Below are 14,223 nucleotides of genomic sequence, written 5' to 3' on the forward strand. Positions count from 1 at the left end.
CAGAGAAAGTTGAGCAGAGAATCCGCATCAAATTTTGTCAAAAGCTTGGCAATACCCGCTCAGAGACCTACGCAAATATTTCAAAATGTTTTCATCATTCTCAACACAAGCAAGGAGAGATCTTGTGTGACTGAAACCCGTGTGTCTTTTTGGTCAGCTGAAAGCAGTTTTGGCACAAACTTAGCAGACACGCGTCTCATACCCAAATCTCCAGCGATAATGGACTGAACTGAACCGTAACTAATCTGCACATCCTCTGATAACTCACGGATGGTGATTCGATAATTTCCCCCTCACAGCTGCACACACATCTGTGATGTTTTTCTCAGTTGTGCTGGTTGCGGGTCTCCCAGAACGTTTGTTAATATTGACATTTTTTCGGCCATCTTGGAAACGTCTGAAACACTCGTACACTTGTATGCGGCTCATACACTCCTTTCCATATACTCTCTGCAACTTTGTGTAGGCCTCTGAGCAGGTATCGCTTTGACAACTTTCTCTGTCATGATCAATGCGACGATCACACGCTACACACCTTCCTACCAAGCACGGCTGTAAACAGCGGAAATGAACTAGAATGTTAAAACTTAGTGCACATGCACAGCAGAGTTCAAGGTCAATCTTTGCCAAGAGGTTTCACTCTGAGTGCTTTAGTTTCATTACTATTGCAACAGTCCGGATACTTATTGATCAGACAGCATATACATCTTCGTATATAATAAAACGTTTAGTGTGAACCTGTCGGTCATGCTGAAGGCAAAGAATAGTAAAACAACAGACAAAGAGGGAATGGGTGATAGGGAGAAATGTTAACGCAGGTGACAGCTTTTAAAGGTCTTGCTCCAAAGATGCTAGGGAAAGAAGAGTAAAACAACAGAGTGGCAGTGAGTGACAGTCAGAGGTGGCAGACTGTAGTGAACTCTCAATTCATGAGAATGAAAATGAAATCAAATTTTTATCGTAAATTTACTTATCAATTTCACACACACACACACACAAGAAAATAGGCATATATGTTATATTCAATAAAATGATTTCATTGATCATTGAAAATGTTAAGAGCATATGCACACACATTCATGCATGCACAGGCATAGATGTACATACATTGGCATGCATTAGATTGGAGCCTGGTGTAGCCATCCGGTTGCACCAGTCCTCAGTCAAATCGTCCAACCCATGCTAGCATGGAAAGCGGACGTTAAACGATGATGATGATATATATATATATATATGTACAAACATACACACGCACATACACATATATAGAAGAGTGTTCAGATTGTCTTTGCACAGGGGCCATCTGGACTCCTGCCTTCACCGTGAACAGGAATTAATCTTCTCTCTTCACTCCTTTGTGCTACATGGGCTCAACTCACCCTCTTCATCTGACTCCTCTCCTCTCTTGTTCTGACACCTATTTCCTCTCTTCACTCTTACCCACCTTCTCTCTTCATTGATACCCCTTCCATCCACCACATCCCGACTCCCCACTCCCACATACCCTACCCCAACATCTTCACCACCATATCATCACCCCACACCCAATCCCCACCCTCACATCCCAAACTGCATCTCATCTAAGCTCTCTCCCTAATTAGTTGGACTATGACCCTCTCCGTGACCTTCATTACCTGATCCAACAACTTGATACCTCTGTAATTATTTGTATCTAAAGCATCACCTTTACCTTTGCAGCAGTTGACTATGATGCTGCTACACCAGTCATTGGGTATGACTCCTTCGTGTATCACCTGGTTAACTATATGGGTGACTAGGCTATAGCCGACACCATCAAATATTTTGAGCATCTCTGTGGAGATTCCTGATGGGCTGGGGGCTTTCCCTGTCTTCATACCCTTAATTGCTTTATCTACCAAGGTACTGTCAATTAGGATAGCTGGCCCCTCTGTTGGGTCGGCATTTGGCAGACTCTCTTTCTTCCATTCATTCTTTCTATTTAGCAACCTTTCATAGTGGCATCTCCAAACCTCTCTCTTTGTAGCCTCGTTTAATGCAGGCAAACCATCATCCATGTGGACACATTTCTCTCCGACGGCATCACGATTCTCTCTCACACACTGTCTTGCAACACAAAATACCTCAAGTCTTTGGTTCTCACGGCACAGAACATTGGCAAATCTTTTCTTATCTGCTTCCCCTCTGGCTAAATAAACATGTCTCCTAGCTTCCCTTCTGGCAGTCTGATACAATTCCCTGCTACCACCATTCCTCCAGTCCTTCCAAGCCTGTTTCTTTTCCCTAATGGCTCTGTCAATAACATTGTTTGACCACCATGTTATCTTGGGTCAAGAGGGGATTTTGCACCATCTACATATCTGGTCAGTGGCCCTCAGCAGGTTGTCCTGTAGAAACCTGCAGTTGTCTTCCACATCATGTGATGCTATAGCCTCCTCTATTTCATCAAAAGCTTTGAGTAATATATGTATATATCAGTTGAATAAAGTTAAAACAAGGTCTGGTTTTCACATCTTTTATTATAGTATTTTAATATTAAAAAGATATATTTTGTAATGTTCATAAAAACGGTTTATTAAAATGTTGAAACCTGTTCTGAACAGAAATAACAACAATAATGTAACAACCAGTTAATGATTTGGATTGAAAAATATCTTTAACATATGAATATAAACAAATTACAGAAAACTCCCACCAACTGAAATAAAAACAATTGAAACCAAGTTTACTCACTCATAAAACCATTACATTTAAACAGCAAACTAATTGGTTAAAATAGAGACAGGATCGATGCCAGTAATATCGGTACACCCAGCAAACCATGAAGTATAAGTTGCATGCAGATTGGCCAAAACCAATTCCAAAAATTCAGCTTGCTGGAGCATTATAAGAGGTACTACACTTGTCAAGAACTCAACTGTCAGTTAAAAACATTTTGAAATCTGATGATTACTATGAACGTATGAAAGCACTAACTGAGCTTTATGAACATTACAAAATATATTTCTTTAATGTTAAAATACCATGATAAAAAACATGAAAACCAGACCATGTTTTAATTTTGTTCAACTGACATATTATTCTATACACATTCATACAAATTTGTAAAAATATATATATATATATATATATACACACACACAGATATAAATATATATATATATATATATATACACACACACACACACATATAAATATATATATATATATATATATATACATCATCATCATCATCATCATCATCGTTTAACGTCCGCTTTCCATGCTAGCATGGGTTGGACGATTTGACTGAGGACTGGTGAAACCGGATGGCAACACCAGGCTCCAATCTAAATTTGGCAGAGTTTCTACAGCTGGATGCCCTTCCTAACGCCAACCACTCAGAGAGTGTAGTAGGTGCTTTTACGTGTCACCTGCATGAAGGCCAGTCAGGCGATACTGGCAACGGCCACGCTCGAAATGGTGTCTTTTATGTGCCACCCGCACAAGCCAGTCCAGGGGCACTGGCAACGATCTCGCTCGAAAATCCTACGGGAGCCAGTCAGGCGGTACTGGCAACGGCCACGCTCAAAATGGTGCATCTCATGTGCCACCCGCACAAGAGCCAGTCCAGGGGCACTGGCAACAATCTTACTTGGCTTGCCGGGTCTTCTCCCGCACAGCACACTTCCAAAGGTCTCGGTCAGTAGTCATCGCCTAGGTGAGGCCCAATGTACGAAGGTCTTGCTTCACCACCTCAGCCCAGGTCTTCATGGGCCTACCTCTTCCACGGGTTCCCTCAACTGTTAGGGTGTGGCACTATATATATATATATATATATATATATATAGTTAAAAAAAACAACTAGACTACCTGTGACCTGTTGGATCACTGCAAAAGTCTGAGTTTCTCAGCAATACAGTTTTGTTTCAAGGATTTTATTTCTTTTTCATGTTATTTCACATGCTTTTAATGAATGTGACATCAAAATCACGCGTAAACAGCTCCTTTCCCCCAAAAGGAAAGATTTGGCTGCTACTTCTTGCATGCCCTGCTACCACGTAACAAGTATTTCAGGTCTTTTATCATAAATAGCTGTTATGTGGCAGCAGGACATGCTAGAAACAGCAGCCAAATCCTTGGAGGTAAGATATATTGAATGCAGTTGAAAAAAACCTATGGAAAAAATTATTTCACTGAGGTTACAAACAGGTCTTTTATGAAATATTTACCATATTTTTAAAGTCATTTTCATTCCACAATATTTTTTAGATATGCCAAAATAAAACTTTATAATGGTATTCACTTGAAAACAATTAAAAAGAACATTAAAATATTGTCTGTTTAAAGAAAGCTAAAATATAAATACTTACTGTACAAGCAACTTACATTTTTGAAATCACATTCACTTAAAATTATTCCTAAATGATTAAAATATTGTGTTTAACAAAAGCGAAAATAGAAACATTTACTGTAAAAAACAAATTGTATTTTTTTGTTGTCAAATCACTGTGTCTGATCGAAAGGTAGAGTTTCTCCTCTTTCAAGATGAAGTTATATTTGGAATATTTTCCCATTATGCACTGTTTTGGGTATTTATACCCCCGAACCCTGAATATCTCAATAAGTACTGGTCTGATTTACGCAAAACCTGTTTTATTCCATTCATATTAACATTTCAGGGCCAACTTAATTCATAGTATTTTCCTATTATGTGCCAGTTTGGTTGCGTAGCATTGCAAGCAAGTAAGCAAGATTGAACTTCACTTTTATTAGTATATGGATATATGACAGACTTCTTTCAGTTTCCATCTACCAAATCCACACATGGCCCAAGGCTACACCTTGTGGTAGTGTATAAATGTAAATCTATCCATATACATGAGTGTGTATGTGTGTGTGTGTGTGTGTGTGTATATATATATATATATATATATATATATATATATTTGTATGTACATACGTGTGTGTGTATAATATATATATATAAGAGGTAGGCCCATGAAGACCTGGGCTGAGGTGGTGAAGCAAGACCTTCGTACATTGGGCCTCACCTAGGCGATGACTACTGACCGAGACCTTTGGAAGTGTGCTGTGCGGGAGAAGACCCGGCAAGCCAAGTAAGATTGTTGCCAGTGCCCCTGGACTGGCTCTTGTGCGGGTGGCACATGAGATGCACCAGCATGACCGCAGCCACTTGGCTGAAACACATAAATAAATAAATAAATATATATATATATAATTTAATTATATGTATTTATTTTATCCTAATAAATAATAATTCGGATAGAATAAATGGGTTAATAGAAACCAAGGTAGCAAAGATCACAAAATAACTGTGGTGTAATTCCTGTTAGTGAGGCAGAAACTCCTTGATATTTTGGGTATTTGAGTATATATAAAAATTTAAGGAATGGAGTAAACGCATGTTATAACTGCATACTTTATTCCGACATATGTTTCGAAGAATTACAACTTATGCGATCCATACAAATCGTCGATGTTAAGAATGTAAACTTCTTCTCAGGGAATGTATGGGAACCATCTTAAACGTAAGACATTATGTCTTACGTTTAAGATGGTTCCCATACATTCCCTGAGGAGAAGTTTACATTTTTAACATCGACGATTCCTATGGATCGCATAAATTGTAATTCTTCGAAACATATGGCGGAATAAAGTATGCAGTTATAACATGCGTTTACTCCATTCTTTAAATTTTTATATATATATATATATATATATATACACACAAGCATACATTATGTGGGTGATATTTTTAACCAGGATGTTGCAATCATATCTCATTCTTCAAGTGCTTCAATTCTGTGTATGTACATATATTTACTAGATTACTGACATTTATTAATGATGATTTTCTCCATTGTGTTGATGTGCCATTTTCTATCATTAATAAAACTGTCTGCATTTTTGCTGACATGGGTATGCTAGTGTGTGTGTGTGTGTGTGTATGTGTGCGTATATATATATATATATATATATATATAAATATAAATATATATATATATATATATATATATATATATATATATATATATATATATATATATATATATAAAAGAATGAGATCAAGAGACCAATGGCATAAGTAAATTTATATTTTATGTATAATGTCTTACAGCTGTTTCAGGGAAAATTCAATATATCCCTTCATCGGAGACGGTAATAGTAGAAGAATGGATTATTACATCTATCTGAGGAAATTTTAGATAGATGTAATAATCCATTCTTCTACTATTACCGTCTCCGATGAAGGGATACATTGAATTTTCCCTGAAACAGCTGTAAGACATTATACATAAAATATAATTCTAACTTTGCCATTGGTCTCTTGATCTCATTCTTTTTTATATATACACACACTAATACACGACCCATGTTATATTCCCCAATCATGTTACAACCACATCTGGGGCATAACTAGTCGGTATACAGCACTTACTCGGTAGCACCTGTATCTTTAGGGTTTGGTTGACTCCATTACCCTTCATAACCTTTATATATATATATATATATATATATATATATATATATATATATATATATAGAGAGAGAGAGAGAGAGAGAGAGAGAGAGAGAGAGAGTATATACAGGTAATACAGATCCTCTTCCAGATCTTCCTTACAACTGGGATACTTTTCAGAAAATTAAAGAAAGGCATATGTCCTATACATAAGGAGGTAGCGGAGTAGATGCTCAAAATTATACACCTGTATCTCTAACCTCCCATGTCAGCAAAGTCATGGAATGCTTTGTCAGGAGGAAATTGATTGTGTTCTTTGAAGATAATGGCTTGTTCCCTGACATTCAGCATAGTCTCCACTCAGGAAGAAACTGCCTTACACAGCTTTTGCAGCATTAAGACAGGGCTTTGAAATAACTCAGGAATCACTCAAAAGTGGATGTGATAAATCTCTTCTTTGCAAAAGCCTTTGATAAGGTCGGCCATGGGATGATATGTCTCAGAGACTCAGCATAGTTGGAAGACTAAGAAAGTGGTTACACGCCTTCTTAAAAGACAGAAGCCAGGATGTGGCAGCCAGTGGAGCTCTCTTGATGGAGACAGAAATAGAGGGTGGAGTAACTCAAGGAACTGTCTTGAAGCAACTGCTGTTTATGGTGGCCTCTCAAATATGCTATCAGTTATGTTGACAGCCACACTTACTAGCTATGTAGATGGCACAAAAACAGTACAAGCAATGAAGGAACCTTCCAAAAATAATCTTCTACACAACAATCTAGATTCCAAATATAAATGGGCTGAAGAAAACAACATGCAAGTAAATGCAAGTAAATCCCAAGCCCTCTGCTATCAAATAGCTAGTTCTCACATACGGCAACAATACTTTGGGACTGAACCTCCCAAGATACATGGCTGCAAAGCAAGCCTCTCAACCACACAGATATGTCTGCACCTATGCTTTACATGCAGATATTCGAACCATGTGACTACATTTTAAAATATGTAAATTTTTGTTCTGAATATATTTGCCCATATGTGGTTTTTATATTTCTAAGGAAAGGATGGAGGTGGTGGTGGTAGCAGCAGCAGAGGTGGAGGTGGTGGTCAGGTTAAAGAATGTAATAATAAATATGTGTGTGTGTGTGTGTGTATATATATATATATATATATATATATATATATATATATATATATATACACACACACATATATATATATATGTATGTATATCTATATATATATATTTGTGCAAAACCAACAGATGGTATCTCCAGTAAAATAAGGCATCATTGTTGAAATTTCATATTTCCCAATATACACACATACACGTATTTACTTTTATATAACAGGCAAGTTAATATTTCCCCATGACATATCATGTTTCCATGAGAAACTGGAAATGAATGATGGTTACTTATTTTATAACTATCAATCGATGTCAACACAATGCTACACGCACACATACACATGCATGCACACACACACACACACACACACACAAATACACTACCCTACACACACACACAAATACACTACCCTACGCACACACACAAACATACTACCCGAACCCCCCCACACACACACATACATACATACATACAAGTTTCTTTCTGCTTCTATCCACCAAACTGATAAGTCTTTGGTCAGCCAGGTGTTGTAGTAGTAGAAAGAGTCTTGAGGTGCTACACAGTGAAACTGAACCCAAAACTACATGATTGAGAAGCACACTTCTTAACGAGACTGCCAGTCTTGCACTCACACAATTCAGTTACAAACTATGATCCCTCCTGTCACAGATGACAGTCAAGGGTTCTGTAATTTCTTGCTGAACACCCTACACAGATAGGTAATATTTATTACCACTTAAACGTAGATATTCTGTTAGAACAAACTTTGCTGCAGTAGATGCCATGGGAGAAACTCATGTATATACCATGGGAGAAACTCATGTATATACCATGAGAGAGTTTCTCTCATGGTATCTACCTTGATAAAGTTTGTTCCCACAGAGCATCCATGTTCAAGTGGGAATAAATATTACCTCTTAGTATTAACACTGCCTCTGTCACTGATATATATTTCCTACACAAATGATTTGTTTGTAGTGATCAAATTTATGTGTTGCACATTAGCTCTTTCACTCCATCAAACCAACATTGCCTGTGCAGGTGCGGAGCATGCCACAAGCCAGATGTCAAAGTGATTGCAGAGTAACATGAAATGAAATATTTTGCTCTAAACCAATGTGCAACCTGGTCAGTGGAAATCAGAACTACACTCTTGTAAACATGAGAGCAATACTCAAACCAAGGCCATGTTCCATCACTATAAAGTGTAATGGGTAAAACCCCACTTTGGTCATGAATGAAGATTGCATCTAGAAAGTTCCCCTTTGAGGCACAAGTCTGGGCAAGGTTGTCTATGAAAGACCAGCAGTCGCCCATGCATGCCAGTCTCTCCTCTCCACTCCACACCACTGATGTTGTCCAAGGGGAAGGCAAAGGCTGATACAGCTTGGCACCAGTGATGTCACAACTCATTTCTACAGCTGAATGGAAGTGGAGCAATATGAAATAAAGTGTCTTGCTCAAGAACACAACACACAACACACAGATTCTGGGAATCGAATTTACTAATTCATGACTGTGAGCCTGATAGTCTAACCACTGAGCCATGCATCTATGTAACACAAAAAAATAGATTACAAAGTACACTTATAAAAATAAACAAACCACATTTGATGACATTTTGTTAGAGAATATTCTAAAGCAAATTGGGCAAATCTACTTTCATTTAATTCTGAAAATACCAGAATCTGAAATGAAAGACTCCCCACATATTTACAAATTAAACTGAATAGCTCAGGGCTTGCATTGGAGTACTTGGGTTATACATACCTCTAAACATATGTTCTTGTAGTTATCTTGAAGCAAGGAGTTATTATAAGAAGATTTTTGCAAGTCTAGTGAGTAAATTCCATCTGTCCACACATTATGTTCTGGAGCAACAAACCAGTCATTAGTCTGAAACAAGAATAAGAGAATTGTAGTGAAAGACAAAAACGAAAGGGGATAATGATGATGATTGGATGATAAGATAAGCCATGTTGCAGACTTGTCTAGGTTATGACAAATAATAATAGTAATGATGATGATGATGATGATGATGACTTCTTTAATAACCACAAGTGTTTACATTAAGAAAAACATTATGGACAGCACCAGACAAACCAAAGAATGTGTTTGTGTGAGTGTGTGTTGTTGTGAAGGCTTTGTGTGTAAACAAGACTAACAAAATTTTAAAAAAAAGAGAAATCAACAGTGTGTAATCTTTAATAGGTTGGAGACATTTGAGAGCTGCTCATGAAAAACCCCCATAAAAACTATGGGTATCCTGACTTTTGGGGCAGGTGCCTTCCTATCCTTTCCTCTTTTCCAACTGCAGGCCTATGCTCAGGGTAGGCCCGATCACTTGTACCATTCTTGCCATCCACCTTTCAGCAAACTGGCTAATAATAATAATGACCTTGGTACTTAGGAAAATGAACCAACTAAAGGAACCAACTAAAGGAAAAAAGTACCAACTGAAGGAAAAATCCCAAACAATCAACCACCTGCTCTTCATCGATGATTTGAAACTGTATGGCCCAATGCCAGCGCCGCCTTGACTGGCTTCTGTGCTGGTGGCATGTAAAAAGCATCACCCGATCATGGCCATTGCCAGCCTCCTCTGGCCCCGGTGCCAGTGGCACGTAAAAGGCACCCACTACACTCACGGAGTTATTGGCATTAGGAAGGGCATCCAGCTGTAGAAACACTGCCTGATCAGACTGGAGCCTGGTGCAGCTTCCTGGCTTCCCAGACCCCGGTCGAACCGTCCAACCCATACTAGCATGGAAAACAGACGTTAAATGATGATGATGATGATGATGATGATGATGATTAGAATGGAATTTGAACTCAAGAAGTACAGAATAATCTACCTAAAAAGAGGCAAGGTACAGTCCCTAGCAGGGATAGAATTACTGAATAGAGACTTAAACAAACTGAAACGGAAGGATTCAAATCCCTTGATGTGCTACAGTTCAACGAGATAATGGAAAAGGAAATGAAAGAGCAAACGAAAATGGAGTATTTCCAAAGACTGAGGTTAATGTTGTGCTCAAAACTGACTGGATGGAATAAAATCCAAGCAGTTAATATGTGGGCACTAGCATCACTTTGGTACGGAGTGGGGATTATGAAATAGCAAAAAAGAGAAGTGAAGAAAATGGATACCAAGACCAGAAAAATGTTGACAGTACATGGAGCCTTCCACCCTAAGAGTGATACGGATAGATTGTACTTGTCCAGAAGAAAGGTTGGGAGAGGTTTGATCAGTTGCCAGGATTATATTGAAGTAGAAGAAAATAACCTATGGTGGTATATTAAAAATACCATGGAGACACTGTTGAAACACATGAAAAAGTCTGGTGTCATCAAAACTGAAAATTTTGTGAAATAAAGAAAAATTTAATCAAGAAATGAACAAAAAAAAAAAGGAAAAGCATGGAAGGAAAAAATGTATGGTCAGTTTGCAAGAGATGTGAATTCCAAGACAAATACAGAGGACTGGTAGCTATAGAAGAGAAGGAGTGACCTGGAAATAGAGACAGAAGCACTCATATGCGCAGCTCAGGAACAAGCATTAAGGACCAACTATATGAAGTGCAGAATAGACAATACTACTGATAGTGACAAATACAGAATGTGTGGTGAGAGGGGTGAAACGGTATGGCACATCATTAGTGAATGCCCGAAATTAGCACCACATGAATACAAAAGACACCATGACAATGTGGCAAGAATAATCCATTGGGGGCTCTGTGGAAATCACGGCCTACAAAAAGCAAAGACGTGGCATGACCAAATTCCAGAAGGAGTTACTAAATATGAGAATTGTAAAATCCTGTAGGATGCAATGATCCAATGTGATCCCCCATCAGACATCAAAAACCGGACATTGTTGTGGTGAATAAAAAAGAAAATGTATGATAATCGACATAGCATGTCCTGGTGACAACAGGGTCAATGTGAAAGAAGAAGAAAAAAATAAGCAACTATGACAATTTGAAGTGGGAAACACGAAGGTTGTGGTCAATGAAGAGAGTAGACGTGATACCAATAGTAATTGGTACACTTGGAAGTATCAGCACTCAACTACCAGCATGGCTGAAAAAGATTGGTGCAAGTGTGAAGGTAGAACATCCACAAAAATCAACATTGCTTGAAGCTGCAAGAATTCTTCGCAGGGTTCTTGAAGCATGATCAGTAAACAAGTGTCACCTTAGTCTGCTGGTATTTTCTATCATACCTAGCAAAATAAGCTGTGAGTTTTCATCACATCATCATCGTTTAACGTTTACTTTCCATGCTGGCATGGGTTGGACTTTTTGACTGAGAATTGGTGAGCCAGATAGATTGGAGCCCGGTGCAGCTATCTGGCTCGCCAGATAGCTGCACCGGCTCCAATCTGATCTGGCAGAGTTTCTACAGCTGGATGCCCTTTCTAACGCCAACTACTCTGAGAGTGTAGTGGGTGCTTTTGCATGCCACTGGCACGAAGGCCAGTCAGGTAGTACTGGCAACGGTCACGCTCAAATGGTGTTTTTTACATGCCACCTGCACAGGAGCCCCCTCATAATAATAATAATAATAATAATAATAATAATAATAATAATAATAATAATAATAATAATGGTTTTAGAATTTGGCACAATGCCAGCAAGCTCAAAGGAGAGGGTAAGTCAATTACATCAATCCTAGTGTTCAACTGGTGCTTATTTTATCGACTTTGAAAGGATGAAGGACAAAGTTAAACTCAGAGGGACAAAATGGCAGAATCATTAGCATTTGCCTGGCATGCTGATGATTCTGCCGTCTTGCCAATAATGATGATCCTCATCATCGTCATTTAACGTCTGCTTTCCATGCTGGCATGGGTTGGATGGTTTGACTGAAAACTGGTAGGCTGTGGAGCTGCACTAGGTTCCCAACTGATTTGGCAAGGTTTCTACAGCTAATTGCCCTTCTTAGCACTAACCTTTCTGAGAGCACAAGTGACATTGACTTGAAACCAGCATTAGCCATGACTATGGTCTCACATGCCTTGACAGATCCACACAAGCATGGTGTATAGCCATAGGTCTTGGTCACCTGTCACTGCCTCCATGCTCAAATGGTGTTTTTTACATGCCACTGGCATGGGTGCAGTCAGACGACACTGGCATTGGCTATGACTATGATTTCACTTGGCTCAACAGGTCTTCATGAAAATGCAGCTCAAAGGTTGCCATTAAAGAGCAAATCACAGAAGGCCGCAACTCTCTTATGGAAAACAACTTCCAGGCAGGATTCCAAAAGTGACAGGAATGCTGGAACCAGTGTATTGCTGCACAAGGTGACTATTTCAAAGGAGATGATGTTAAAACTTAGGTAAATAAGTTATTTTTTATTAAACATAACTAGTCCGGAAACCTTTTGATACCACCTCATACATACATATACACATTATATTTGAATAATCAAATGATCAATTAATGACATTTTGAAAATATTTAAAGGGGATTATATTTCTAGGACGGCTTCAGTAAAAATTCATTTGTTTTGGCAATATAATTTTTTCCTTCCACTTCTATGGTGGAGTGAGGTTTACTGCATATAGAATTACTAATCCACTATATTGACATTACCAGCTTGAGAAACAGCAAAAATAGGCTTAATGTTTGGCCAGGAAACCCTGGGTAGCTGAATTTCATATGGCTTTAGTGGGATTTTTATTAATAATAGATATATACATCATCATCCTTGCACATGTTCAGTACACTGCTAGACAAATCCTTCAGTATGTTCTTCCCACCAACCATAGTCTGACGTTTTCCTCATCCATGTTTGGGATTGAAGAATTTAACTAAGTCTTCATTCCAACTTCTGCATGATCTTGCCCTTCTTTTTCTGGACATGGTGTCCACTCTGTCAATTTGCGATTCCATCTATTGTTCTCTCTTCTAAACACATGTCCCATATAAGACCATTTCAGAGTTTTTATTTTCCAGATGATGTCCATGGCACCTGTTGCTATTATACATGAATCAGAAACATAGACTTTCAATAGAAGTGTTGAAAATAAATTAAGAGGAACACAAAGAGCCATGGAAAGAAGAATGCTGAAGATTAACAAAATGGATAAGTGGAGAAACAGCAGAAAAAAATGGCAACATACATGTACACACTTACATACATACATACATACATACATACATACACATCCTGAGAGTTCATATTCTAATAGCACAGATAAAAGAGAAAGGAGGATCATCTTCATACAGGTTCATCATAGATAGATAAACAGATATCTGGAGAGATCATATTCAAATCTCATAAAGAAGGGAAAGGAGAATATGAATAATTCTTTATACATATGTATATATATATATATATATATATATATATATATATATATATATATATAAGTCTGTCAGATGAGGCCTGATGAATGCCAATAGGCATGAAAGTACGTACTCACCTTTATATATTTGATTTTCTTTATATATTTGATTCTCTATATTTAATACTCAATATTTCATATATTCAATAAGACATTCAACACTTCATTCCAGTTTTCATTTTACCATTTATATTATATTATATATTCCATATTCTATATCCCACATTAATTTTATAAGAATATAAATAAAACATAAAAAACAGACAGAGTTGGAACTCTTTTAAATATATATATAT

The 14,223-nt window shown here is 37.8% G+C and overlaps 1 protein-coding gene across 7 annotated transcripts in view; it reads right to left on the bottom strand.

The window, feature by feature from the left end:
- Positions 1-14,223, bottom strand: part of LOC106868886 (uncharacterized) — a 113,158-nt gene that overhangs the window by 16,695 nt on the left and 82,240 nt on the right. For 6 of the 7 annotated variants that reach the window (XR_001409349.3, XM_052973591.2, XM_014914340.3 and 3 more), the window contains exon 9: positions 9,340-9,465. Coding sequence is in view for 6 of the 7 variants with exons in the window: in XM_052973591.2 (XP_052829551.1) it covers positions 9,340-9,465 (126 nt within the window). In the remaining variant the exon portion in view is untranslated. Of the gene's footprint in view, positions 1-4,330; positions 4,380-9,339; positions 9,466-14,223 lie in introns of those variants that run through there. The other variant, XM_052973596.2, reaches the window with a different exon arrangement.

Source organism: Octopus bimaculoides, chromosome Z (assembly GCF_046866305.1).
Source record: "Octopus bimaculoides isolate indiv1 chromosome Z, ASM4686630v1, whole genome shotgun sequence".
In the NCBI taxonomy this organism is placed as follows: domain Eukaryota; kingdom Metazoa; phylum Mollusca; class Cephalopoda; order Octopoda; family Octopodidae; genus Octopus; species Octopus bimaculoides.